This window comes from Panthera leo, chromosome F2 (assembly GCF_018350215.1).
Source record: "Panthera leo isolate Ple1 chromosome F2, P.leo_Ple1_pat1.1, whole genome shotgun sequence".
In the NCBI taxonomy this organism is placed as follows: domain Eukaryota; kingdom Metazoa; phylum Chordata; class Mammalia; order Carnivora; family Felidae; genus Panthera; species Panthera leo.
The window spans coordinates 38,389,676-38,416,829 of NC_056695.1; the positions used below are offsets into that span (position 1 = coordinate 38,389,676).

The window sequence follows — 27,154 nt, forward strand, 5'->3', positions numbered from 1 at the left end:
ACTGTTTATTCCTCTATGGTTTCCGGCTCATACTCCTTAGAAAGTGTGTAGCCTTATCACACGGATTTTAGAGTGCATGGGAATCATTAGTGGTGCTTCTTACAATTTTGATGTCTTGGCTTCATGCCTGTGTATTCTGAATTATGGCTAATAATGCTTTTTTTGCTTTAAAGTTGGATTTTCTCATATTAATGTGGCCGTATCAGCTACATGTATTTTGATTCATGTTTGCAGAATATATCTATTATAATTCCTTGCTTTCAGCCTTTCTATATCCTTAGGTTTTAGATACGTTTCTTATAAATAGCACATGACTCTTTATTTTAAAAAGCCCAATATGATAATCTTTGTCTTTAAATTGCAGCATTTAGTTCATCTAAATTTAATGTAGTTGCTGATTTATTTGGGGCCGAGTCAGTATCTTCCTGTATATTTGTAATGTGTTCCTTTTTCTCTCCTTCCCTTCTTTGAAATGATTGGAGATTGTTTTTTTTTTATTTAAAAAAAAGTTTTTTAATATTTATTTATTCTTTGAGAGAGGGAGAGAGAGCACGAGCAGGGGGAGGGGCAGAAAGAGAGGATGACACAGAATCTGAAGCAGGCTCCAGGCTCTAAGCTGTCAGCACAGAGCCCAATGCAGGGGTTGAAATCACCAATCATGAGATCATGACCTGAAGCTGAAGTCAGACGCTTAACCTACTGAACCACCCAGGCACCCTGATTGGAGATTTTTATGATTCCATTTTTTAAAAATTCTTTGCAAAGAGTTTGTATACAATTTTGTTATTCTTTTGATTTACTACCTTAAAAAAATCCTACTTGCTTTATGAAAGTGTATTATTAATACTTACACCCTACTCTTAGACAATAGGCAAAGAATTGTGCAAAAACTTTAGGATACTTTAAATCTATTTATTGACTTCCATTCTTAGATATTTTGTATGTATTATAATTTCGTATATTAAATAAAATAGTATTTTGCGGTGCCTGTGTGGCTCAGTCAGTTAAGCATCTGACTCTTGATTTTGGCTCAGGTCATGATCTCATGGTCGTTGAGATTGAGTCCTGAGTCAGGCTTAGCATGGAGTGTAGACCCTGCTTGTGACTGTTTCCTTCTCTACCCCTCCCCCACTTGTGTCTGTGCGTATTTCTCTCTCTCTCTCTCTCTGTCTCTCTCTCTCTCTCTCTCTCTCTGGATAACTTTACAAATAAATACATAAATACAATCATATTTTAAATGTAACTTTCTAGTTTAAAAGGTTTTATTATTATTTTACACGGATAGTATTCATTTAGATTTATTTGCGGGTTTCACATTTTTGTTGTTGTTCATTTCCCCACGTATCTTGCATCTTCCTTTGGGATTCTATATTTGCTTCCAGCTTCAAATCACAGTTTTTAGTCTTCTTTGAGAATGAGTCTACTTGTTCAGTTTCCCAGTTTTTGATAGTTTGAGTTAAAACTATCATTCTTTTAACTTTATTTTTGACGAATAACTTTTACTGGGTATAGAATTTTAAGTTGACAGTATTATATTTCATTACTTTCAAAATGTCCTTCCACCAGCTTCTAGCGTCTATTGTTGCTGCTTAGAGGTCTGGGAAAACTGTAGCTGTTGTTCCCCCTCAGGCAATCTGTTTTTCTTTTCCTGGCAGCTTTAAACATTGTCTCATTGTCTTTCATACTCTGCATTTCAAATATGATGTGTCTAGGTGTGAACTTCATTTAATTTGTCCGACCTGGAATTTATTTGGCTTCCTAAGTATGTAAATTACTATCTTTCATTGTTTTTTGAAACATTCTTAGTTACTGTCTTTTTCAATACTGCTTCTGTCTCCCCCTTCTTCTTTGGTAACTCTAATTTCCTATATGTCACAACCTCTCACTTTATGGGTTTTTTTTGTCTTACCTTGTTTTCTCTCCTTTTGTCTCTCTGTGGTTCATTCTAGATATTTCTTCCTATTGTATTTTGTATTTTACAATGTGATAATTTACTCTTCAGTTGTGTCTAATGTACTTTTAAACCCATCCATTAGGTTATTTCCATTTTATTCAGTGGCACAATTTTTGGTTGGTTCTTTTTCAAATCTACCATGTTTTTTTTTTTAAATTTTTTTTTAACGTTTATTTATTTTTGAGACAGAGACAGAGCATGAACGGGAGAGGGTCAGAGAGAGAGGGAGACACAGAATCCGAAACAGGCTCCAGGCTCTGAGCTGTCGGCACAGAGCCCGACGGAGGGCTCGAACTCACGGACCGCGAGATCATGACCTGAGCCGAAGTCGGACGCTCAGCCGACTGAGCCACCCAGGCGCCCCGTCAAACCTACCATGTTATTTTCCATATTTTTCAGTTGTCTACTAAAAAATTTAAGTTTAGCTTTTATTTCCTGGAACGTGTTAAGTATGGTTGTTTTAATGTCTGAGTCTGGTAAACTCAGTATTGGGAAGTACTTTTGGGTTGACTTCTGTTGTTTGTGTAGTTTATCTATATCACTCAGAGTTCTCCAGAGAGATGCTATTCAACCCAATGTACCATCTTTTCTTCTTATGTGCTTAGTGATATATAGATATGGATCAATACTCTCTCTCTAAGTGTACACACACACACACACACACACACACACACACATTTAATATTGCATTAGTTTCAGGTATATAACATAGTGATATGACAACTGTATACACAATGCTTGGTTATATTTGATTATATCCAGGACATCGTATTTGAAAAATTATTTTTGAAATAGCTTGAGGTCCAGATGATGTAACTTCCTGGAGAAGTTTTGTTTTCTTTTTTCTTTTTTTTTTTTTTTTTGGCCACTTTTACAGTAATGTAATGGCATCACTGTAATACAGTGGAAATAATAATACGGTACCACTTTAGTTTCAATGCTTAAGAGTTACCTAGAATATTCAAAGTAGGGCTGCTATCTATATGGGGTGGATATTTTTTTTATTTACCCTTATTCAAATATGAAAATTTCTTTCTGGTGTCAGGGAACAAAAGTGGTTTTAAATGTGGGACTCATTTCTTTCAATATCCATCTGCTCCTAGATCATGTCTTGGTTTTTCTATTGGTCATATTAGTTCTTTGATACCTTGAAGATTTCTAATATATATTCATGTTTATTGAGATATTTTGTCTGAATTACCTTATTTTCTATTACTGGATTTGGAAGTTTTTGATAGATTTCATTAAGACAGTGAGAAAACTTGAATGACTTTATTCTGAAAACCTCATTTGCCTTCTTCAGCAAGCAACACATTTCCTTTTCTTTAATGAACATTCACCTCTGCTCATTTCTAGGTAGCAGACTATGAAACAACAAAGCACTCTAACTGTGACTCAGTCAGATCATTCTCTTGCTGATGCATAGATACTAGATCTGGTTCTCTGGTTAAGTAGTATTTATGGTCTCCTTATTTCCTGCCTTTCTGAGGAAATAGTCTTCCCTCATCTCCCCATGCCTGGCTCTTTTGTGTCATTATAGGTCTCTGGGTAGATATCAACTTCTCAGGAAATCCTTCCCTGGACACCCAATCAAAGTAGCCATCTCATTGTTATGTCAATTTAAAAAAAAATTTCTTTATGGTACTTACCACTGTTATAAACATTTATTTATTTGTTTACCTGCTTTTTGTCTGTCTTTATCTATCTCCAAGAATCTCAAGATTCTTCTCTGACTTTGAAGTCTGTCCCTACTTCCTACATCTTCCACTTTATTTACTTGGTCATATATTGCTTTCCTGCTCCATTTTCTTTAGAGGACTCTGTGTTCCTTAGTCTTACAAGACAACTCTAAGGTAAATTTCTGTTTAATAGCTGTGTTACTTTTCTTTTATAGTTATACTTGCTTTTTAACTTTAAGAGATAATTAAAGTTATACAAGCTCTAGTCTTCTTTTTGCCTTGGGTGCCAAGAAGTTCAGAACAGAACTGAGAGATTGAAGTTTGTTTGTTTACTTATTTGTTTACTTTTTAAATATTTTATTTTTATGTAATCTCCATACCCATTGTGGGGCTCAAACTCACAAATCCAAGATCAAGAGTCAGATGCTGTACTAACTGAGCCAGGCAGGCACCCCTGACAGATTACAATTTTAGAATGATCATCTTTTTCTATATTTTTGAGTTCTAATTATATTGCCCACAATTTATAAGTCTTCTACTATAAATCATCTAAAGTTCTTGGAAGATAATTGAGACTATATTAAAATACAAACCGAAGCAAAAATAAAAACCTGAGCCCTGGCTGAGTAGGTATCCCAGGAGACTTCCAAAGCTCCCTATATTAAATTGCAGGGCATTTAACATTTTATTTATAATCAGTAGTGAGGGTAGGAGGAAAGGAGGCCACTTTTCTCATTATTCATAAGATTTTTATGTGGCGAGGATCAAATAAATTTATGGAAAATTACTCATGTATAAATGTTAGCTTTCTCTTGTTTTTTTATTTTTTGCCCCTTTAAGTTTTTTGTTTTTTGTTTTTTTGCCCATATGCAAAAAATTACACTGATGTGTAGAGGAGATATAATGGTAGATAGGTACAGTGATTAGTGACAGTAAAGACTCAACGTTCTAGAGCATAATGAAGGGGGAAAAACCACCTTTATCAAGAAGACAGCTACCCAGAAGTGTCAGGGAAGTAGGCCCAGAAAGTAGTTCTTTCTCTTGTTAGTACCTGGGCAGCTTTCCTTTAGGAAATTCTGGAAAGAAAATTCCGTAGACTAGATTGAGTCTGAGCATAGGGGCAGAACCATCAGGGTGGACAAATGCCATCATAGGAGGGGTGCTCTTCAGTTTGTGATATATTGTTGTATTGTTGGTTAATTAAGGATTTCATCCACCCAGGTCACAGATGATTGCCAGAAATACTAATATGCTAAGGAGGATGTATAAAAGTTACTGCATAAAAACCAACAATGATAACTAATATTCTTTGAAAACTATATATTTGGTTTTGTATTAAGTACTTTAGAAGCACCATCTTATTTAATCTTCATATAGCTCTACGAGCTAGGTACTATTGCTTTTCCCATTTTACATATGAGAAAACCAAGGTCTTGGGAAGAGATTAATGTACCTATAGCAGAGCTGAAATTCAAACCTAGGTCACTTCAAATTCCAAATACTCTTAATTACTGGTAGTAACTTATATAAATATACCATGCCTGATTATCATAGATGGTTCCTGTTTGTCACGATTGTATGTTCTTTTAATTTTTGTGGAAGGCATGGCTGAGTTGAACTAGCCAGAGATAGGACTGATCTCTGAATCCTCTGCCCCTGCTGCCTAGCTCCCTATGCTCCTATAAGCTCTGGCTAACTTTACAAAATTGAAGTCAAGACCCTTGAAATAGGTTCATTTGAGATAAGGAGTGGAGATTGGAAGTTGATGCTGCAAGCTCTTGCTGCAATGGGCTTTTTGTGCCTAGTAATTAGGAAGAACAATTGGTAACATCTGAAGTCTCCCTCAAACGGAACCTCTAACCTTACTGCTGAGGGTAAGAAAACATACTGAGTTTGGAGCATATTTTTAGGTACATGTCAGAGAGTTTGTTGCTGGCATTCCTGGATTAAAGGGGGAACTTCAAAGAAACTGCAGGTGCGACTCTCTAGGAGGGTAGACTAAAGAGAAAGCAGTGCTATAAATCAAGGAAATAATTCCAGACAGAAGACACTGGGTTCGTACAAGGCTTAAGACAGCTAAGCAGTGCAGTGGATATCAGAGAACCAACTCACAGATGGGGAGACAGTAGGTGACATTACGAAAAGCTGAGTGTGTCACTGTGGGGAGACCGTGAGGCTTTTGATACTGTAGTTTTTTTTGTTTCAGAATACACACATTGTGCTTTTAATAATACGGATAATACTGGCTGTTGTAGTAATTGCCTGAGCTAGCAAGTGTAAGTCATTAGAAACCTAGCTAGTGCTTTGTGTTACATTAGTCCTGATTCCTGTCTTTGCCTCTCACCTTCAAAGCCCAAGCACTGTTACAGTGCCATGGGGTTGCCATCATTGACGTCAAGGCCTTAGAGAAGTTATGCTAGAAGATACCCCTCACTTTTTCCCCTAGGTTATCCCTTACATATCTAGGTGCCCCTTGGGCAGTCTGAGCCAGAGACGAATGATGGCAGGGGGTTGGAGGAATAATGGAAGAATGGGGTTGGAGGAAAAAAAATATAACCTATGCATACCTGAGGTATATTGTTGGAAATCTAATTAGTGCTAGTAGTTTTTTAACTGGATGGCAGGAAGAACAGTTATGCTCGTGGATCAAAGATGCACTGCAAAGCAGGAACAAAACAAAACAAACATGTAGCTTGTGTTTAATATTACAGTGGAAGAGGCCACTTTATGAAATTATTTTACAACACTCCCATGCAATTTTTATTCAGGTATTCACTGTTTTGCAGTACAAGTTCCACTGAATGTCCTCTGGGGAATAACAAGTAGAGTCAGTCCAGCACTAACTGTCCCCATAAAAGGAACAAGAGGATTTATGCGTCTTCAGAGTAAGACCAGGACTGCCAACCAGGCGCTGTCTTCCAGTAAAAGTTCTGCCCCTGCCCCTTTTCATAGAGAGAGAGCTGGTCATAAATTCTGCTGTTCTCTTTCCCCACCTACACCTGATGATCTTGCCTGATTTGCTTGTTGAATAGTCAACAATTTTTAGTTACTGTAGTGCCCACCCTTGTTGGGCTGTGATCTTTATTCAAAGATTTTGAGATTTGGCAAGTGGAGAAAGCAAGAGGAGGGCACCATGCTGAAAACTCAGAGTCCCACAGAAGCAACAAAGTAAGGACAGCTCCTAGGGAGAGAAGGAAGGGTAGCTCATCTAAGTGCTTTCAGAATAAATAGATAAGGAAGTGGGATGGGAAGGAAATATCCAGTGATGTGCCGGTAAGTGTTTGACAACTAGCTCTTTTTGTGACATCTACCGATTACCATGGGGTAAAAACTCCCACCATAGTCCGTTTCAGGTTACCAACATGATATCACCAGAAGCCAAGTTGAACATTGATGCTCATAATTGGCTTTCCTGATCTTGTACCAGTCAGCAAATCAATGGCAGTCACCTTGGCACCACTGGTTTAGAATTTAAGGAGATGGTATGTTTTTCTTTTGTGTCAGAGATTCATAAAACATTAGCTTTGCTATTTATAAGCTGTCTAATCTTGGGTAGAGATCCTACAGTTCCGTTAGTCACATTTCTTTACTATTAATTCATTTGTTCAGTATGTATTTGCATGTCTTTTGTAGGCTAGGAACTATTGTTCTAGGCATTCTGGATACAGAGGTGAATAAAATAAACTCCTTACTCTCTTAAATCTTATATTCTAGAGGGGGAGACATAATACGCAAATACCTAAAATATAACTTTAGGTAGTTCATGAAGAAAGCACACAGGGCACTGTATGTCCTGGAGGGCAGATTTTGTGTGTTTTGTGCACTGCTCTGTTTGCAGGCTTACAACATTGCAAGAACAAATCACAGTATAAAAGAGAGTCTGCTACTCATATGATCAGAGGGACTTGAATGAACCTATGTGGCAGGTGCTGTTGGGAAGCTGGTTGATGGCTCCATCTCAAACCCTCTACCTTTGAACTCCTTTGTGGAGAGTGGCCATGTGTCACAGTTCTGATCAGAGAAAATCTTTTGGATGGGGTTTCTGGAAAAACTTTTATTATTGTTTTAATATTAACTAATGTCAATAGCTGTCAGTTGACACTTCTTCAAAGCTTTGGACACTTATATTTGAAAACAGAAAGTAACACAATGCTTAGAAAAAAATCTAGCATTTTATAATTTTTTGTCTACACATTTGAGTATATGGGCAAGTTGTCGAAGAGTCAATTGGTTGAGTTTTTTAAAACAAAAGAACATGTGTACATACATGTATGTGTGAGTATGTGTGTAATAAAAAAAATAAATAAAAGTAATGAATGCTCTAAGCAACCTGAGAGAGGATATGTGAAAAAAAGAATTTGGGTTTTTTGTTCCTATAGCTGAACCAACATTTCTCACTATTTTTTTCCTTTTTTTTTTTTTTTTTTTTTCATTATTGTCCTCCTCCTGCTAGGAGATTTTTAGATATTTTCCCCCTAATAATTCCTCCCCTACCCCATTAAATTTTAGCACTAGAGAGAGAATGTACATGTTTATATTGTCAAGTAGGATTGAGTTGTGAGGGCCGCAAGCAATTATAATATCTAAGATTGTTTTGCCTCCTCCATAAACCAATTTTCACCTCCTTAGGGATCATAACAGCCTTCACTATTGAAATGCATGAGCTGAACCAGCAGAGAACTTGAAAAAATACTTCCTACATTCTTACATTTATACTTCATGGGCCAGATATGTGGGAGAGTTTTCAAACTTCTGAGAGAATCTTAGAATCAGCACAGATGTTGAGATAGCTTTCTTGAAATCCTTGAAATACTTTTAGCCCTGGGAAAATTCTGTCTACTTTGGGAAGCTGTATTTTCAGTCCTTTAACCCAGTACAGGAGGCATCTATCTCCCATTGCTGCCATTCCCAAACACATCTTCTGAAAGTTTGCAGATCAGAAATCAGAATTAGGGTGATGTAAGTTTAATCATTTCAGAAAAAAACTTTTGAAATATCTTTTCTCTGTGGATTACTTGGAAAATAGAGATAAGCAAAAAGAAAAGCAAAATGACCTATAATGCAAGCATACTGGGGCCAAGGGAAAGCGCCAGGGAAACCAAATTAACGTGTTGGTTTATTTTTTTCCTATTCTTCCAGTTTTGTTTTTTTTGGGGGGGGGGAGGGACAGGGGTGTCTGTGAATGCATGTGTGTACATGCACATGTAGATTTTTTTTTAATGGAATAGTCATACACGCTAATGTGTTAGTATTACTCATGCATATTAGTGTATTATTTATATATACATGTTTTATAATCTGCCTTTTCAATTTTTATTTAAAAAATTTTCCCATTTCTTAAAGTATTTCCCTACCTTTATATTTCTTTCTTTCTTCTTTTTCCCCATTGGGTATCTAGATTTATTGTGGACATTTGACTTAATTATTGAATTTTTTTTGCTTGGCCTAGTTTGTGTTAACTTTTTTTTGAATTACACTTGACATTAGTATCAGGTGTACAATGTTATGTTAGTTTCAGGTATATGACATAGTGATTCAACCATACCTCTCTATTTCTAATGGATGCATCATATTGACATTGTTTATATTAAAGCAGTCTCCTATTTTTTGACAAGTAGGAGATTTAAACCTGTGTGCCACAATTAAGATGTTTCAATGAATATCATTGTAGCTAATCTTTGTACATACCATTAATTACTCCCTTAGGAAGGATTCTTTGAAATGTAATTGCTAGATCAAAATTATGCATACTTTAACTGCTTTGATGAATGTTGCCAAATTTTGCTTCAGAAAGCCCAACATTTCCATGTTTTAAAATTGGTTCTTATTCTTGCTTTAAGCAATATTTCACATACCTCTTTAAAGATATTAATTATACTAATTACTTTAGAGTCTTGTTTTATTAGCTCTATTTCTTCTGGTATAAGTTCTTACCTCTTATTTTGAGGTAATTTTATTTTTAAACTTTCATCTTATTTTTGAATTTGGAACACAAGATTCCTGAGAGCTGGCAGCTGTCTTTGCAGTTCACCTTATGGGACAAGATAAAGTTATTACAGGAGTTTGTATTTGTCAATGACACTACAGAAATACTTAAAAATATTCCAGCAGGTATAATGCATTCTGATAGCTGCTTATTCTTCCCTTGTGTTGCCAGCCACTCAGGGTCCTTCTTACTTCTTTCTATTCAAAGCACTGCTCCTATTAGGGTATAGGTGTGCAGGATTCAGGGAAAGGAAGTTTGGGGATAGGAGGTGGAGTGTGGCTGTGGGATAAGAATGGGTGAATGAGCCCAGTGTCTACCTGCTTCTGAGAGAGTACAGTAATCCTCCTGTCTGTTGTTTCACTACCCATTCTTTTCTGGAGACCTCTACTGCCTTTGTGTACTGAGTTCCTTCATTTCTATTTGTGTGTGTGCGTGTGCGTGTGTGTGTGTGTGTGTGTGGGGAGGGAATTTTTTCTGGGGTTTTCATATCATCCTGGGTTGATACTTCCTTCTTCAAATGATACTATCTACACATGATTTCTGTTCCTATGAGGATTTCTCTTCCTGTATTTAAGTGGCTATTTATTCTTTATTTTAGAAGGTATCTTTGTGTCATTTCTAGGATTTGTCATGGGAGAAGGATATTGCTGATTGTGCTATCTTACCATCTTGAAACTGGAAGTACTTATATCAGTTTGCTAATACATTTGCAGCATGTGAAATGCCTTTACTCTTGCCTGGTAGAGCTTAAATGAAGCAAAGTATTGGGGGTAAAAAAGGAAGACAAAATACCGGCTGATCCTAACAAGCCAGAAAAACAATAAACGTGACTTGCTGAATGGACTACATGTTGGTATAGTACCTAATTTTTCTAGAATGCTTTAAAGTTTATTAAGTATTTTATACTTCCTCATTTGATCTTCACAGTCATTGAGGGGGGTATTGTTATGTTTGTACATTAAGAACAGTCTCAGATACTTTAAATGACTTGTACAAAGAAGTTGTGTGGAGGACTTGGATTTGAACCAGTTCCTGGCCTTTGAGGACAATGCTTTCTCTGTTCTACTACTACATATAGACTGAGTTATATGAAGAGCTTAAAAGAAAGGGTGTTTTAGTTAAAATAACAGTGACTTAAGAGAAGGTAAAGAAAAGCAGTCAAGAATTCTTGAAACATTGATATCTAATATGAATAAAGAACAAAGGTATGTTGAGTGGAATTAAAGGTGTTACACCTTTGAGGAGGGCTTAAAACCACATTGGGGCTTGCGTGGAAACCAAGGCAGAAGCTACAAATTGGCATTCTTTCTTCAGTTCTCATCAAGAATTTGGCCACTAAAATTTTAATTTCCTGTCAGAATAAAAAAATGGAAGACCAAAGATCTCACAATTGGTTTTCAAACCATAAACAGCTTTCACAAAATCTTTGAATATCTTTCTTCTGGTTCACTACTCTGAATTGTTGCCTGGTCTGAATAAATTTTAAGATGGAATTCTTCAGTTTAAATTGTAGAATATTTCAGGGTAGAGGTTGGGAACTTTGATTTCTTTGTTATTCCCCAAGGAAAGTGCCTTTTATAGTTTAGTTACTGCTGATTACTGCTTTTTATCTGTAACTAGGTCTGTGAGATTTACAATTATGGGTGAAAGAACATCACTAGGTATACGGCTTCCCTATCCTGTGGAGAGATACTAATTACATAATTTTCTTTCAAAAGCCTGAAACTGTTTTTAAAGAGTAACTAAGGTTTGAAAGTCTTAGTTAGATTGAGAGGAGGGAGAAGTCAATTTTTATGTTTTACAAAGAAGGATTCGCATTAAAGTACCCAAGAAGGTTAGTTGGAGCAATTCAGAAACAGTGGAGAGAATCATTTATCTGTTGAAGGTGGGACAAGAAAATTCTATGACATGTTGAAATTGGTATATGTGTTTTATTTTGGCTCTTCGGTTACAACATAAATAGAAATTAAAGTTACATAGAGAAGATGTAATGAAGAGAATTTCACAGGTATTTAAGAAGGAGCTACAGTAAGGCTGGGCAGAGCCCAAAGGTATTGGAATGAATGTTCTCAGCTCAAAGAGCATCTGGGATCTTCAGTGGCATAAACTATTAGGTCATCACACTTGTTGCAATTGGTTGGTATAATATTGGAATAATGTGGCCATATTCCAAATGCTGCTCTGCTTATACCTTGGTTCCAGTCTCCTATAAATTCAACATACACATAGCCTACTGTGGAGTCTCCAGGTCCTTGACGTAATAACTGTTCTATTCCAGCTTCCAGAACTCAATTGCAAATTATTTCCATATTTCTTGGTTTAAATTCCCAAGAGAGTATTTGATTAGGCAAGCCTGTTGGATTTCAGATGATTGGGTCAGGCCTATGATTAGCTTTCTTTGGCTCAAGAGTCAAGCCCCTGTTCAAATGTCCAAGTAGTAAAACCATACCATGTAAAATCTGTAGGTAGCGGACTCCCTGGGTAGTGGTGGAAGATGGGTGTTGGGGAAGCATCCGCAGAGTAGGAAAAGTTTGGTGGTCCCAGTATAAATTTCAGTGGAGCTGAAATTTAAATAAGGCAGTTTGATTCCGAAGTCTGTCGTCCTAAACCCATACATGTTATATACTAAGTCCTGCACTAGGAACTGGGAATATAATAGTGAGGAACCAGATGGGATCTCTGCTCTCTCAGAGCTGCAGTATAGTGGGAGACATATTAATCAAGTAATTAACATTATGAATGTATAATTACAAACTGAAATCAGTACACTAAAAGAAAGAACCCGCTGGTCTGTGAGAGAAAACAGAAGCCTGACCCAACAGATTGGTTAAGGAAGGCATCCTGGAGGAGGTGACAGCTGAGAGCTGAAGAGTGAGTAGGAATCAATTAAGTGAAAAGAAAAGACATATTTCAGACAGAGTGACAAGTATGTGAAAAGGGCTTGGAGGGAACATGGATGTTCAGGGAACTGGAGATAATTTAGTGTGGCTGGAGCTCAGAGATTGGATGAGAGGAGGCCATGGCCAAAGAATATAGGATATGGCAAGGATTTTGATCTTTATTTGAAGAGCAACACAAATCTCAAAGGATTTTAGGGAGGAAGTGACATAATCAGATTTGCATTTTGAAAAGATCATTCTGTCTGAAGTGTGGAAGACGTACTGGAGGAGATCAGAGGGAACGTTGGGTGGACTTCTGGTAGTTCTTTACCAAAGCCAAGTAAAAAAAATTGTGGTAACTTCGTCTAAGGTGGTAGTAGTAGGAGTGGAAAGACCTAAATGGATTCATGGGATGTTTAAGAGGTAAATTTGGAAATGGTGATGGGCTAGTAAGCTTTCTGTGGTCTGGGATAGAAAACACTGGAAAAAGACAAGCCTCAGGAGAGAAGATCATGAGTTCAATCTTGAACATGGTGAGTTTGACTTGTATTTAAGACATTCAAGTGAAGATTTTGAGTAGGCAGTTGGCTATCATGTGTGGAACCAGAGTCATTGGCACAGAGATTTAATTGAAATTGTGGATTTGGGTAAAATTGCCTAGGGAAGAGAAAATAAAGTGAAAAGAAAATGTGGTGAGCTCTATGGTGGACTCTTTCATGGTTGGGCAAAGAATGATAGGCCAGCAAAGAAAAAATAGAATTAACGTTGGCTAGCATACTGAATAGAGGAGAATTTCTGGCAACCACTAAGAGCATTTTGGAAGTTGGTGACTATGATTCCTGTGTACCCTAATGTGTGACTCTGCAAATGGGACTTCTTTATTTGGGTGCAGAGATAGGGAAAACTGATGGCAGGGATGACCCAGGGTTTTGTTTCCCTAAACACAGGGAATTAAAAGACAGAGGGCAGAGGATTCAGGTATGTCCTATAACTTACCAGGTCATTTTTTTTTTAATGTGGGAAAAGATTTTTAAATTTTAAATAATTCTGAGAAACATACTTTGTGTATAAACATTTGTTCCCATTTCAAATATTTATTTTGGGTGAATTCCTACTAGTAGAATTAACAAAGAGTAAGAATAACTTTTAGGCTTTTTGATGACATTGCAAATTTGCTCACAAACTGATTGCCCCAATCTTGTTTACATTGGGCCGTGGGTGTTCTAATTTTAATTTTTAATTTTTTCTGTAGATGGATCTAAGAAGCTACTTTATTTATTTTCATTGAAGTATAATTAACATACAATGTTATCTTAGTTTCAGGTGTACAATATAATGATTCAGCAATTCTGTACATTACTCAGTGCTCATCACCATAAGGGTACGCTTAATCTCCTTTATCTATTTCACCCATCTCCCCACCCACCTCCTAATTTTTATTGTTTGCATTTTGGCAGGCAGAATAAATGTATTCCCTAAAATTTTACTTTTTGTTACTCTCTTTCAGTTGCTTTGTGTCTTGAGTAATTTTTTTGGTTAAGGTAGTTAGCTCATGCATGTGAGAATGCCTTTCCATTGTGTTTGTGCATTAATGAAAACTTTTCTGGCTGTTGCATCTGAACTCCTAAATGTATGCTTCCATTTTATTCTGAATTTTAATGGTATGGACAAATCTGAGACCAGAATGCCAAGAAGAGGTGCAGAATTTCTGGAAAAAAAGCCAACATTGCCAGAGTGGAGGGAGAAATAGAGAAAGTGAGAGAATGAATGCTCAGGGTCAAAGATGGTGCAGGGTCCAATCATAAGAATCATGTAAGACAGTGTCAGGAATCTTGTGTTTCATCTTGAGTGAGATGAGAACCCCTGGATGGTTTTGAGCAAGGGAGTGATGTGATCTAATTTCCATTGTAAGGAGATCACACCATTGGGGATGGAGCACACAGGGCCTCGTGGAAACAAAATCCTGTTTCCCTGCTGGTTCTCAGGTGGTACGAGGACAAAAGTGGGGTCTAAAGCAGGTGTGGGGTGGGGATTGTGAGAAGATACAAACAAGCCCTTGCAGACCAGTTGTTCATTTTACAGTGATATTTAGACCAAGAGGCCTGACAAGGACTCTGGAGCCACTGTCCCATCAGCTTTAAGGCCAAGTGTAGTGAAGGCAGGCAGGAAGGGCCTTGAGCTTGGGGACCTTTGGTCGCTTCTCCCTGGCCAGAATTGAGGAAGGGGTGTGTGTGTGTGTGTGTGTGTGTGTGTGTGTGTGTGTGTGTGTGTGTTTAGAGCCTGGAGTTTAGTTATCTCCCTCCTTCCAGGCTTCTCTTGGCCTCCTCTCTTCAACTCCTTCTAAGGGTCTTCTCTTGGGACAAGTAACCAGCAGATACTAAAGGATCCTCACTTGAGGTTACTTTGTGCCTGTTTTCACTCCCACTTGTACAGGGTGTGTGAGACAAGGGTTCCCAGAAGAGAGTTTTTGGCTTTCTTATGTTCAAATGATATCATCAGCCTACTCATTACACAATTCTGATTAGATATGAAGTGTATCACTTATTTTCTTGAATTTCTCATTGGTCACAAATCTTATTCATGTCCCTTTTAGAATTGTTAACATATATTTTTTTGAATGCCATAGCCCCACACTTAAAATCTTTTCCTCTTTGCAAGTTAGGCTTTAGCTTATTTAGAAATTCTAGTTCTTCCTAATGGGTAACCCCATGAGTTCTGAAATGGTCTGAAGAGTCCATAGTAATTTGCTGTTAGCCTACTTATCACTTCTGGTTTGGTTATTATTAAATCTCAGCCTCCTTTCTCCTTGTTTACGTTAACGGTGTTCTTGCTAAACCAGATCCTTCTGATCTCCCTCACTACTTTAGGCTAGTGGAAGCAACAGAAGGACTTGCTGAACGTGTACATTGTTCCTGAGGCATGGGGCTTTGGAGGAACAGTTACCACAATTGACCCCTTGTGGAGAAGGAGGCCTTTGAAAATTTTGAGTTTCCAGGGAGAGCTGTGGGTACCTGGGGATATCTGAGAAGACATTTGTTAATACAGCAATTATTTACTGGGCATCAGCTATGCTCAAAGTACTGAATTTAGAAGTTGCATTTATAGGCACTTAAGATATCGTTCTTAAAGAGACAAAAGCCTGGTAGATGAAGATACTTTTCAACAATGATTATTTCATAGTGTTTGTAGGTGGTATGATTTATATATAAGGCCCAAGGAGTGGACGTGGAAACATTTGGCAGAAGCCAGAGAAGCTTAGGTGGGTGATATTTTCATTTTGAAGAAGTGTTCCAGGAATGGGGTGAGAAGAAGGCAAAGCATTAGTAATAACTGTGAGATAAGACACAGGCCTCTTGTGAGACCCCTAAGTACCTTGGGATGGCTGGCATGTAAGGGCAAAGGTTGAGCTTACCAGGATATAGGGTTGGAGAAACCAGCTGAGGAGAGCCAATTATGACATACTAAGGATTTTGAATTCATTCTGTGGACAAAAAAGAACATTGAAAATTTTTCAGCAGGATTGTATTATGATCAAATTCTTATTTTAAAAGACAATTTTGGCAACAGAGGTTTGCATGGAGACTAATTTGAGTACTATTGCAATAATTCATGTAGGGTGAAGGCTTTAATCAAGGCAGAGTGTTAGTGGCTGGGGTCGGAAGCAGGAGGAGATTCTGCAGAAGTAGTGAGGAGGTTGGTGGGAGAGCGAGATGGAAAGAAAGGATAGATTCCAGAAGTTTCAAGAAGGTAGAACTGACAGAACATGGCGGGAGATTTGACGTGGCTGATCAGGAAAAGGAAAGAGGAAAATTTGGAGGAAACATGAGTTCAGTTTCAGATGTTAGACTTTTTAGTCATTGTGGGACTTCCAGCAGGAGATTTTTCATAGACACCCAAATATTTGAGAGAATTACTCAGGAAGTTCATTTGTAAAGGTGGTTGATACAAGCAACCTTCAGCTTGTGGTACCTGGGTGGCTCAGCCAATTAAGCAACCAACTCTTGGTTTTGGTTCAGGTCATGATCTCATGGTTTGTGAGTTTGAGCCCCATGTTGGGCTCTATGCTGACAGTGCAGACCCTGCTTGGGATTCTCTCTCTCCCTCTCTCTCTGCCCCTCCTCCACTCACACTTTCTCTGTCTCAAAATGAATAAATAAACTTTAAAAAAAACAAGGAATCTTCAGCGCAGAGCACCTTGAATCCTTGATTTTAACGAGTTTTTCAGTGTTTACTTCAACAAACCACCTCCACTCTCACGTCTGGATCTTTTCTTCTTTTTTGTTAAAGTTTATTTATTTTTGAGAGAGGGAGGGGGAGACAAAGAGGGGGGCAGAGAGAGAGGGAGAGAAAGAATCCCAAGTAGGATCCACGCTGTCAACATAGAGCCTTATGTGGTGCTCGATCTCACGAATTGCAAGATCATGACCTGAGCTGAAACCAAGAGTGGGACACTTAACCAAACTGAGCCACTCAGGTGCCCCTTATGTCTGGATCTTAACATCATCTTCATCTGCTCTAAATTGGAAGAATTAAAGTCCAAGATGGCAGTTTGAGCACTGGTTCCTTCTATGTTCCAGTTCCCTATTGCTTTATAGCCATATCTTTTCTTTTGGGTCACTGAGACTTCACATCCCTTTACTTCTCCTTTTACTCCTGGTTCATTGAAACATTGTACTATCATTTCTTTTTCTATCTAGTCTAGATCATAAAGTCCGAATCATTTGCTCTTTAGTACATGCAATGCATTCATTCCCTTGCTTTCTGATGCACATATTCTGTAAATTCTCAGTGTTGGATCTGGGCTACTAAGTGCTAAATGGAAGCACAAAATATATGGACAGGAAAAACCACAACTGTGTGGATTCCAGTAGGTCATCCGTCAGCACCTCTGTCTCTGGCCAGGTTTCTCTTCAAAAACCTGTAGCATAGTCCCAGCTTTCACCACCTTCTTCATGCCTTTTTCCACAATGACACCTTGCTTCACAACTCAGTTAACAGATGGTCTTACTCTTTATTTTTAAGACAAAATTGAAGGCATCATGTCTGATTCCTTCAGTGATCCAAACCTGCACCTTCAAACTTATCCATGCCTGCATTTATACCTCCTTTCCTGTGGCCACAGAGGAGGAAATAATGCAAAGATGTTAGTATTCAAAGGTCATTCTGTGTTCACCTGATCGTTATTATTTCAATTATCCTTTTTTTCTCCTTTACATTAATCTATGTTGGCATTTACCTTCTACATGCTCAAGTGACCCTTATCTTAGAAAAGTAAAAAAAAAAAAAACCCTCATTTTAACCTTTATTCCTCTGTAGCTGCCAGTCCCTTCTCCAGATATGACAGGTCAGTGAATGCTTATGATGTTCCAACTTCAACACTGCTTTGGACCTGGTAATTCTTTGTTGTTGGGGCTGTCCTATGCATTGTAGGATGCCTAGCAGCACCCCTGGCCCTTGCTAATTAGATGCCAGCAATACTTCCCCTTACCCAGTTATGACAACCAAAAATGTCTGTCAATCTCTGTTGTGGGGGAGGGGCAAAATTGTTCCAGTTGAGATAAAACTCATAACTCTTTAAAAAAAACTTTTTTTAGTGTCTATTTATTTTTGAGAGACAGAGACAGACAGAGCATGAGTGGGGGAGGAGCAGAGAGAGAGGGAGACACAGAATCCGGAGCAGGCTCCTGGCTCTGAGCTGTCAGCACAGAGCCCAACGCGGGATTGGAACCCACGAACCGTGAGATCATGACCTGAGCTGAAGTTGGATGCTTAACTGACTGAGCCAACCAGGCGCCCCTTAAAAAAATTTTTTTTTAATGTTTATTCATTTGTGAGAGGCAGAGAGAGACAGAACATGAGTGGGGGAAGGGCACAGAGAGAGAAAGGAAGACACAGGATCCAAAGCAGGCTCCAGGCTCTGAGCTGTCAGGACAGAGCCCAGCTGGGGCTCAAACTCAGAAACCACGAGATCATGACCTGAGCTGAAGTCGGCTGCCCAACTGACTGAGCCACCCAGGTGCCCCAAAACTGATAGCTCTTATTGTTTGAGTAAGCGCGTGCAAAGAAACTCTGACAAGCTGTAACAACATTTTACTAATAGAAGATAATGTAACTGATTTCGCTACTGGACAAAAATATTGTTCTATTAAGTTACTAGGCTGACAGGAAATCCAGTAGTGAACAGAGAGAGAGGGTACAAAAAATGTTTTTTTCTGAATATTCTGGGGAATATTCAGAGTGGACATTGAGAGATTTTGTCACTTTGCAAAACACATACTAATGAATTTCAGTAATTAATTTCATTAGGATCACCTCCTTTTGAAATATGTGTGGTAAGTTAGCAAACTGAATAACTCATTACCATGTATGATGGAAGTGTAGTGACAGGATTTGAAGGAAGAAAAGCATGATTCCATATAGAGAAATGTATGCTCTTTGAAGCACAGTTCAACTTGAAATGATGTTAATGATGTTTACATATACCAAGATATTCAAGTTTGTATCTGTTTTGAAAAAAGGGGCTATGAGTTTTGATATAAATTATGGACTGTTGTTCTTTAGGACAGAAAGGAAACTATGATGGTTCCATTAAGCACAGGGAGTGCTTTCTTCATTTCAACACACTCAGCACTGACTGGGGGCTACCATTGGATTCAACTGTCTAGGTTGCTCCCTCATGGTGGGCAACATAGGAAGCTGCGTTAGGAAAGGCAGAATGTCTGTGGTGGGACCAGGAGACAAGGTGATTCCAACATGGCCTTGAGCTCTGTGTTTTATTTCAAAATCTTGTCTGTGTTGTAGAGATTTCTGGAGACTTTTGAGACCTAGTGACATGACACCCTGGAAAGATGTTTTAAATCAATTATTTTAGTTTATTGAATGCTTGCTATGTTTCAAACCCTAGGCAGAATTCAGGGAACTATCTGTAACTTTCCTGTAAGTGTGAGACACAGCGGTGTGATGATGTCAGCGCATCCTGGCTCATAAGAACCAATTTTCCATATTTCTCCCCAGCTCTGTGTTTTGTGACTGTAATCGCCATGGTAGAAGTAGTTATACTAAGGAATAAGGAACCAAAATATGCCACAAATCAGGGCTTTAAAAAAATTATATTCTTTCCAGAGAACTGTTTTACCAGCACACCACCAAAGATGGGTCTTCTTTTTTTTCCATTTCAAAGCTGAAACTGAAGTTCAGGAGAGTAATTCCCTAAAGTGAGTTTAACTTTGAAAACTGCATGAGTTTCTGGGAGGCAAGGCACAGTATTAGTATGAGAGAATCCCTTATTTTTCTACTCAAATGGTAGAGTCCAGTTGAGGTTAGGTTTTATTCATAGGGCATTTTGATTTTCCTTTGTTTCTCTTACCTTTCTTACTGAACATAAATGGGTCATGGTTCACAGTCTTTCAGACCTGCATTTTGGTGTAAATTAGAATGTTATTTTTCATCATACTTGGTTTTCTAACAAATATATTATTTGCAAAATATTCCCAGCATTTGATTATTTAACTAACCCCTGTTCTATTACTAATCAGTTCTGTTATCCTCAACAAGTTTTCTCTGCTGTCTAGTATTGGGGATGCCACCAGGGACCTCTAAGGTCAATACCATTCATTCCAGCATGAAGACCTTTATGCTTTTAACAATAGAGTATTTCCATGTGAAAATATTAACATGGAATATAAGTTCTAAATAAAGTAAGATGAGCCTCAAAAGTGAAGTTTGTTATTTTATGATGAAATGAAGTTTTTATTTTGTTTTGAAAGTTTCAGAACCTGAAGCTGAGGGAATTCTACTGTGAAGGAAACCCTCTGTTCCTGAAGGAGCCAGTTACCGCTGTACAACAGGATGATGTCTGGAGTCTACAGGTGAAGCCTTATACCATTCACACAGCTCTTGAAACTAAAGCTATGATTTAAGTTTTAAAGAGTTTTCTTTTAAAGCATTCTTGCCAACTGGTAAATGATTACAGCAACCCTAGTCCATTGGCAATGTGGATCCTAGACATAATCTCTTTGACTGGCTTATAGAATCCAATGTAATACTGATATCTAGAGTGACCAAATTTGGAGAAATGGAAACATTTTATTGGATGAAAAGAAAAGAGAGGAAGTTGTTTTCACTTTAACCTTCCAAGTATTTTTTTAGTATTATTTAAAGGGTATATTTGATTTGTTTTTACCATGGTTTTTGCCTCTTCCTTCCCATTTTCACTTGTCCCTGTTTCTAGTGGATAAATGAATCTGACCCAGAAATCATGTTCACTTTAATCAGACAAATTGATGATATTAAAATATGGAATAGAAAAGCATATTAGAGGACTCTCTTTGTGTGTTTTTTAGTGACAGATGAATTAAGATTGCAGATCTTCCCACAGTTGAGTATGAGTCTCCGTCATGAATTTGGACTTCTCAGATTCTAAGTATTTAACAGGAATGAACTAATTTATGATTTAGTCCTCCAATAACCTTAAAAAGTAGTGCCATTATTGCCCCCCTTTTACTGATAAACTGAGATCAGGGTAAGTTAAATAACTTGTCCATGTTCACAGAGCTAGTATGTGTTAGTATGATGATGCCAACCTAAAAGCTGGGCTTCAGACTCCATGCTTGGAAAGCTCCATTGTCTTAGAAAGAGTCTGCTGGAAGGTGAGGGAAAGGGAAACAGGGCTAGTCCCTTTCTGGAGGAGGGTCTGGTTTGTGGACGGGACAGAATGAGCAGTCAACCCAATGTGGCAGTAGTCTCACTGGGATCCCTTGAGGGCAAGAATGTTGCTGTGTGTCCAGCATGAAGATGCAGAGTGAGAGAGCAGTATTTCTTCCCCCTTTTCTAAAACTATAACGACCCAGGAGCACAAGAATTTTATGCAGGCATGTGCGTGCATATGCACACACACACACACACACACACACACACACACACACACACACACAGATGACCCTTCAACAACATGGCGGTTAGGAGCACAAATCCCCAGGGAGTCAAAAATCCATGCATAAATTTTGATTCCTGCAAAACTTAACTACTAATAGTCTACTGTTGATGGAAGTCTTACCAGTAACATAAAGAGTTGATTTACATATTAACACATAACAAATAGGAGTTAATGTATATATGTATTATGTACTGTATTCTTACAATAAAGTAAGCTAGAGAAAAGTGAAGGTTAAGAAAATCATAAAGAAGAGAAAATACATTTACACTACTATGTTGTATTTATTGAAAAAAAATCATTGGTCTTGAAAAGCAGAGGGACTTAACATTGTGAGTTTTTATAATCAGTGGGCTTAACTCCTGGAACTTTAAAAATCAGCAGCTTGGGTCTGGGGGAACCAAAGGGTGGTAGAAAACTGGTTCCTTGCCCTTAAAGAGACTGCAGTATAACAAACAGCCCCAATGATATGGCATAGAAGCTGTGGTTTGAAAAACACCAGGGGTATGGGAAAGCTATTTGTTTACTTATCTCAGAGCCTCTGCAGCAGGGGCAGGGATCTTTAGGAGACTTGTCTAAGAACAAAAGAGCTGACAAGCTCTATTTCCCTCCCCCACCCCCTAGCCTAGATGCATGGAGACCTGCAGGAACCAGTACAGTGTGAACACTACCTGGCTTGCTAACAGTGTACCCCATACCCATGCAGTTCTGCAGACTCACCCCTCTAGCCCCAGTCTCCCCGGGAGTTTTCCAAAGTGACTACAGGTCCCCTGACACAGTGGACCTACACAAAACTTGCTAACACTGTGCACCCCACCCTCGCATTCTCCTATTGACCCACCCCCACCAACCTGTCCTCCACAGGAGTCCAGAGGTGTGCCACAAGTGTAGCAATGTGCAAGCAGCCCCAGTAGGGGCCAGCACCACTCCAAAGTGACTTCTGTCCCAGGAAGTGTGGAAGATAACCACACATACCAGTTGAACTACAGCTCCAGCAGCAAAAGCCTCGTGGGGGACAACACAGGGAGAGTATCCTGCAGTTTGGTGCAACTGCATCTCTGCCCAAGGCAGCCCCAGATTGGTCCATTAACAACAGGAACCAAACCTTGCCAACAACAGGGAAAGTGAGCCATTGTTGGCAATTCCACTGAAGACAAATGCAGCTCAGCCACAAGAGTAGGGTGCACAAAATATATATAGGAGACACCCTTGAAGCTCCAGATTCTGATGAACACGAGACATTGCACTACAGGGCATCACAGGACATTTCCTTCATAAGGCCATTACCTGCAAGAGCAGGAGACATAGTTGATCTTTCTAACACATAGATACAAAGAGACAAAATGAAAAGACAGAGAAATATGTCCAAAATGAAAGACCAGGACAAATCATAAGAGAGCTAAACAAAATGGAGATGAGTAATATGCCTGGTAGATAATTTAAATTAATGGTCACAAAGATACTCACTGGGCCTGAGAAAAGAATGGAAGATCTCTGTGAGAACCTCAACAAAGACAAAGAAAATGAAAACCATTTAGAGATGAATTCAAAAGATGAAATTAAAAATACACTAGAGGAAATAGAGAATAGATTACAGGAAGCAGAAGCATGGATCAGTTGACCTGGAGGACAGAGTAATAGAAGGTAAACATGCTGAACAGGAGAAAGAAAAAAAGATTAGTAAAAATTGAGAATACATTAAGGGGACTCAGCAACACCACCAAGCATAATAACATTCACATTATAAGGATACCAGAGGAGAAGAGAGAGAAAAGGAGGCAGAAAATATATTTGCAGAAATAATAGCTGAAAACTTCCCAAATCTGGGGAAGGAAACTAGATCCGAATCTAGGCAGCACAGAAAGCCCCCAACAAAATCAACCCCAGGAGGTCCACACCGAGAGCATTGTAATTAAAATGACAAAAAGTAGTGATAAAGAGAAAATTTTAAAAGCAGCAAGAGAAGAGAAATCAGTTACATAGAAGGGAAACACCATAAATCTACGAGCTGATTTTTCAGCAGAAACTTTGTAGGCTGGAAGGGAGTGGCATGTTATATTCAAGGTGCTGAAAGGGAAAACAACAACAACAAACCTTCCATCAGGAATACTCTATAGGAGAGTTAAAGAGTTTCCCAGGCAAACAAAGGTTAAAGGAATTCATCACCACTAAACCAGTCTTGTAAGAAATGTTAAAGAGGAATTTTGAGTGGAAAGAAAACACTATAATATAAGCAAGAGTAAGAAAGGTAGGATGGATAAAAGCAAAATTAAATATATCTATAAAAATCAAAGGATTCATAAAATCAAAGAATGTGAAGTATGACACTATATACAAAAGACATGGAGGGGAGAGAAGTTAATATTTAGTGCTTTTAGAATGGGTTCAAACTTAAGTGGCCATCAACCTAATATAGACTGTTATATGCACAACATGTTATATATAAACCTAATGGTAATGACAAAACAAAAAACCAGTAATAGATGCACAAAAAATTTAAAAGACAAAGGAATCTAACACTAAAGAAAGCCTGCAAAACATGAGAGAAGAGAGCAAGAGAAGAAAGGGACAGGGAACAACTACAAAAACAGCTATAAATCAAGTAACAAAATGTCAATAAATACATACCTACCAATAATTAATTTTTTTCATGTTTATTTATTTATTTTGAGAGAGAGAGAGAGTGTGTGTGCACACAAGTGGGGGAGGGGCAGAGAGAGAGACAGAGAGACAGACAGAGAGAGACAGGGAGAGAGAGAATCCCAAGCAGGCTCCACACCATAATCACAGAGCCGGCTGTGGGGCTCAAATTCATGAACAATGAGATCATGACCTGAGTCAAAACCAAGAGTTTGACACTTAATCGATTAAACCATCCAGTTGCCCCTGTAAAGGAATTCAAATATATCACTAAAGAAAGCCAGCAAACCATGAGACAATAGAGGAAGAGAAGAAAGGAACAGAGAAGAACTACACAAACAACCATAAAACAAGTAACAAAATGTCAATAAATACATACCTACCAGCAATTAATTCGAATGTAAATGGACTAAACACTCTGATCAAAAGACATAGTATGTCAGAATGGATTAGAAAGCAAGACCTTTCTATATGCTGCCTACCAGGGACTCATTTTAGACCTAAAGATACATGCAGATTGAAAGTGAAGGTGTGGAAGAACACTTATCATGCTAATCGAAAATAAAGCCAGGGTAGCAATATTTATATCAAACAATATAGACTTTAACACAAAAGTTGTAACAAGTGACAAAGAAGGACACTATATAATAATAATAAAAGGGGCAATGCAAAAAGAAGATATAACAATTGTAAATATTTATGCACCCAATATAAGAGCGCCCAAATATATAAGGCAGCTATTAACAAACATGAAGTAATCAGTAGTAATACGATAATAGGGGGGTAATTTAACATCCCACTTTTATCAATGGACAGATCATCCAAACAGAAAATCAATAAGGAAAGAGAGGCTTTGAATGATACATTGGCCCAGATGGATCTAATAGAAATATTCAGAACATCCCATCCTAAACAGCAGAATACACGTTCCTTTCAGGTGCACATAGAACATTCTCCAGAATAGATCACATGAGGCCATAAAAGAAGTCTTAAAAAATTAAAAAAAAAAAATTGAAGTCATATAATGCATCTTTTCCAACCATAATGCTATGGAACTAGAAATCAACTACAATAAAAAATCTAGAAAGAACACAAATGCATGGATGTTAATGTGCTACTAAACAATGAGTGGATCAACCAAGAAATCAAAGAGGAAATAAAAAAAATACATGGAGACAAATGAAAATGAAAACACAATGGTCCAAAATTTGGGGGATGCAGAAAAAGCTGTTCTAAGAGGAAAATTTATGGCAATACAGGCCTATATGAAGAAGCAAGACAAATCTCAAACTAACCTAAAGAAGAAAAAGAAGAACAAACAAAAACAAAACAAAACAAAAAAGAAAAGAAAGAACAAAGCCCCAAGCAGTAGAAGGAAGGAAATAATACAGATTAGAGTAGAAACAATGGAATAGAAACTAAGAAAACCAAAACCAAATAAACAAACAAACAACAATAAAAATACCCATAGAACAGATCAATGAAACCAAGAACTAGTTCTTTGAAAAGATCAACATTGATAAACCTTTAGCCAGATTCATGATGAGAGAGAGAGAGAGAGAGAGAGGGAGACAGAGAGATACAACTCAAAATCAGAAATGAAAGAGAAGAAATAACAAACAGCACAAAAATACAAAGTATTATAAGAGAAGAGTGTGAAAGATTATAGCCAACAAATTAGCCCAAAGGAGATGAATAAATTCCTAGAAACATACCTCCTAAAGCTGAATCAGGAAGAAATAAAAAATTGGAACAGACTGATTACCAGTGATGCAATTGAATCAGTAATCAAAAAACAAACAAACAAAAACCAAAAAAACTCTCAACAAACAAAAGTTCAAATGGCTTCACAGGTGAATTCTACCAAGCATTTAAAGAAGAGTATCTAGTCTCCTCAAACAATTACAAAAAAATAGAAGAGGAAGGAAGGCTTCCAAATTCATTCTATAAGGCCAGCATTACATTGATACCAAAGCCAAATTAAGAAACTACAAAAAAAAGAGAGCTACAGGGCAATATCTCTGATGAACATAGATGCAAAAATCTTCAACAAAATATTAGCAAACAATCCAAAAATACATTAAGAAATTCATTCACCACAATCAAGTGGGATTTATTTCTAGAATGCAAGAGTGGTGCAATATTTGCAAACCAATTAATAGGATACATTACGTCAGCAAGATAAGGAATAAAAACCATATAGTTATTTCAATGGATGCAGAAAAAGCATTTGACAAAGTACAATATCCATCCATGATAAAAAACTCTCAACAAAGTAGGTTTAGAGGGAACATCCCTCAACATAATAAAGGCCATATATGAAAAATTCATAACAGACACCATACTCAATGGGAAAAAACTGACAGCTTTCCCCCTAAGATCAGAAACAAGACAAGGATGTCGTCTCTCACCTCTTTTATTCAACGTGGTACTAGAAGTCCTAGCTGCAGCCAGCAGACAAGAAAAGAAGTAAAAGACATCTGAATTGGTAATGAAGAAGTAAAAGTTTCACTATTTGCAGATGACATGATACTGTATATAGAAAACCCTAAAGACCACCAGTAAGCTGCTATAAATGATAAATGAATTTAGTAAATTCTCAGGATACAAAATCAATATACAGAAATCTGTTGCATTTCTATACACTAATAACAAAGCAGCAGAAATAGAAATTCATTAAATAAACACTTTTATTTATAATTGCACCAAAAATAATAAAGTACGTAGGGCAAACTTAACCAAAGAAGTGAAGACCTATACTCTGAAAACTATAGCACATTAATGAAAAAAATTGAAGATGACATAAACAAATGGGAAGATAGTCCATGGTCATGGACTGGGAGAATAAATCTTGTTAAAATAGCCATACTACCCAAAGCAATCTAAAGATTAAATGTAATCCCTATAGAAATACCAACAGCATTTTTCACAGAACTAGAACATCTTAAAATTCGTATGGAACCATAAAAGACCACAAATAGCTAAAGCAATCTTAAAAAAGGAGAAAAAACTGGAGGAATCTCAATCCCAGATCTCAAGATACACTACAAAGCTATAGTAATCAAAAAGTATGGTACTGGCACA

At 37.7% G+C, this 27,154-nt stretch overlaps 1 protein-coding gene across 3 annotated transcripts in view; it reads left to right on the top strand.

Annotated features, from left to right (window-relative positions):
* LRRC69 (leucine rich repeat containing 69) overlaps nt 1-27,154 on the top strand; it is an 84,367-nt gene that overhangs the window by 42,034 nt on the left and 15,179 nt on the right. For all 3 annotated transcript variants that reach the window (XM_042923527.1, XM_042923528.1, XM_042923529.1), the window contains one exon: nt 20,265-20,366. In XM_042923527.1, coding sequence (XP_042779461.1) covers nt 20,265-20,366 — 102 coding nt within the window. The remainder of the gene's footprint in view (nt 1-20,264; nt 20,367-27,154) is intronic.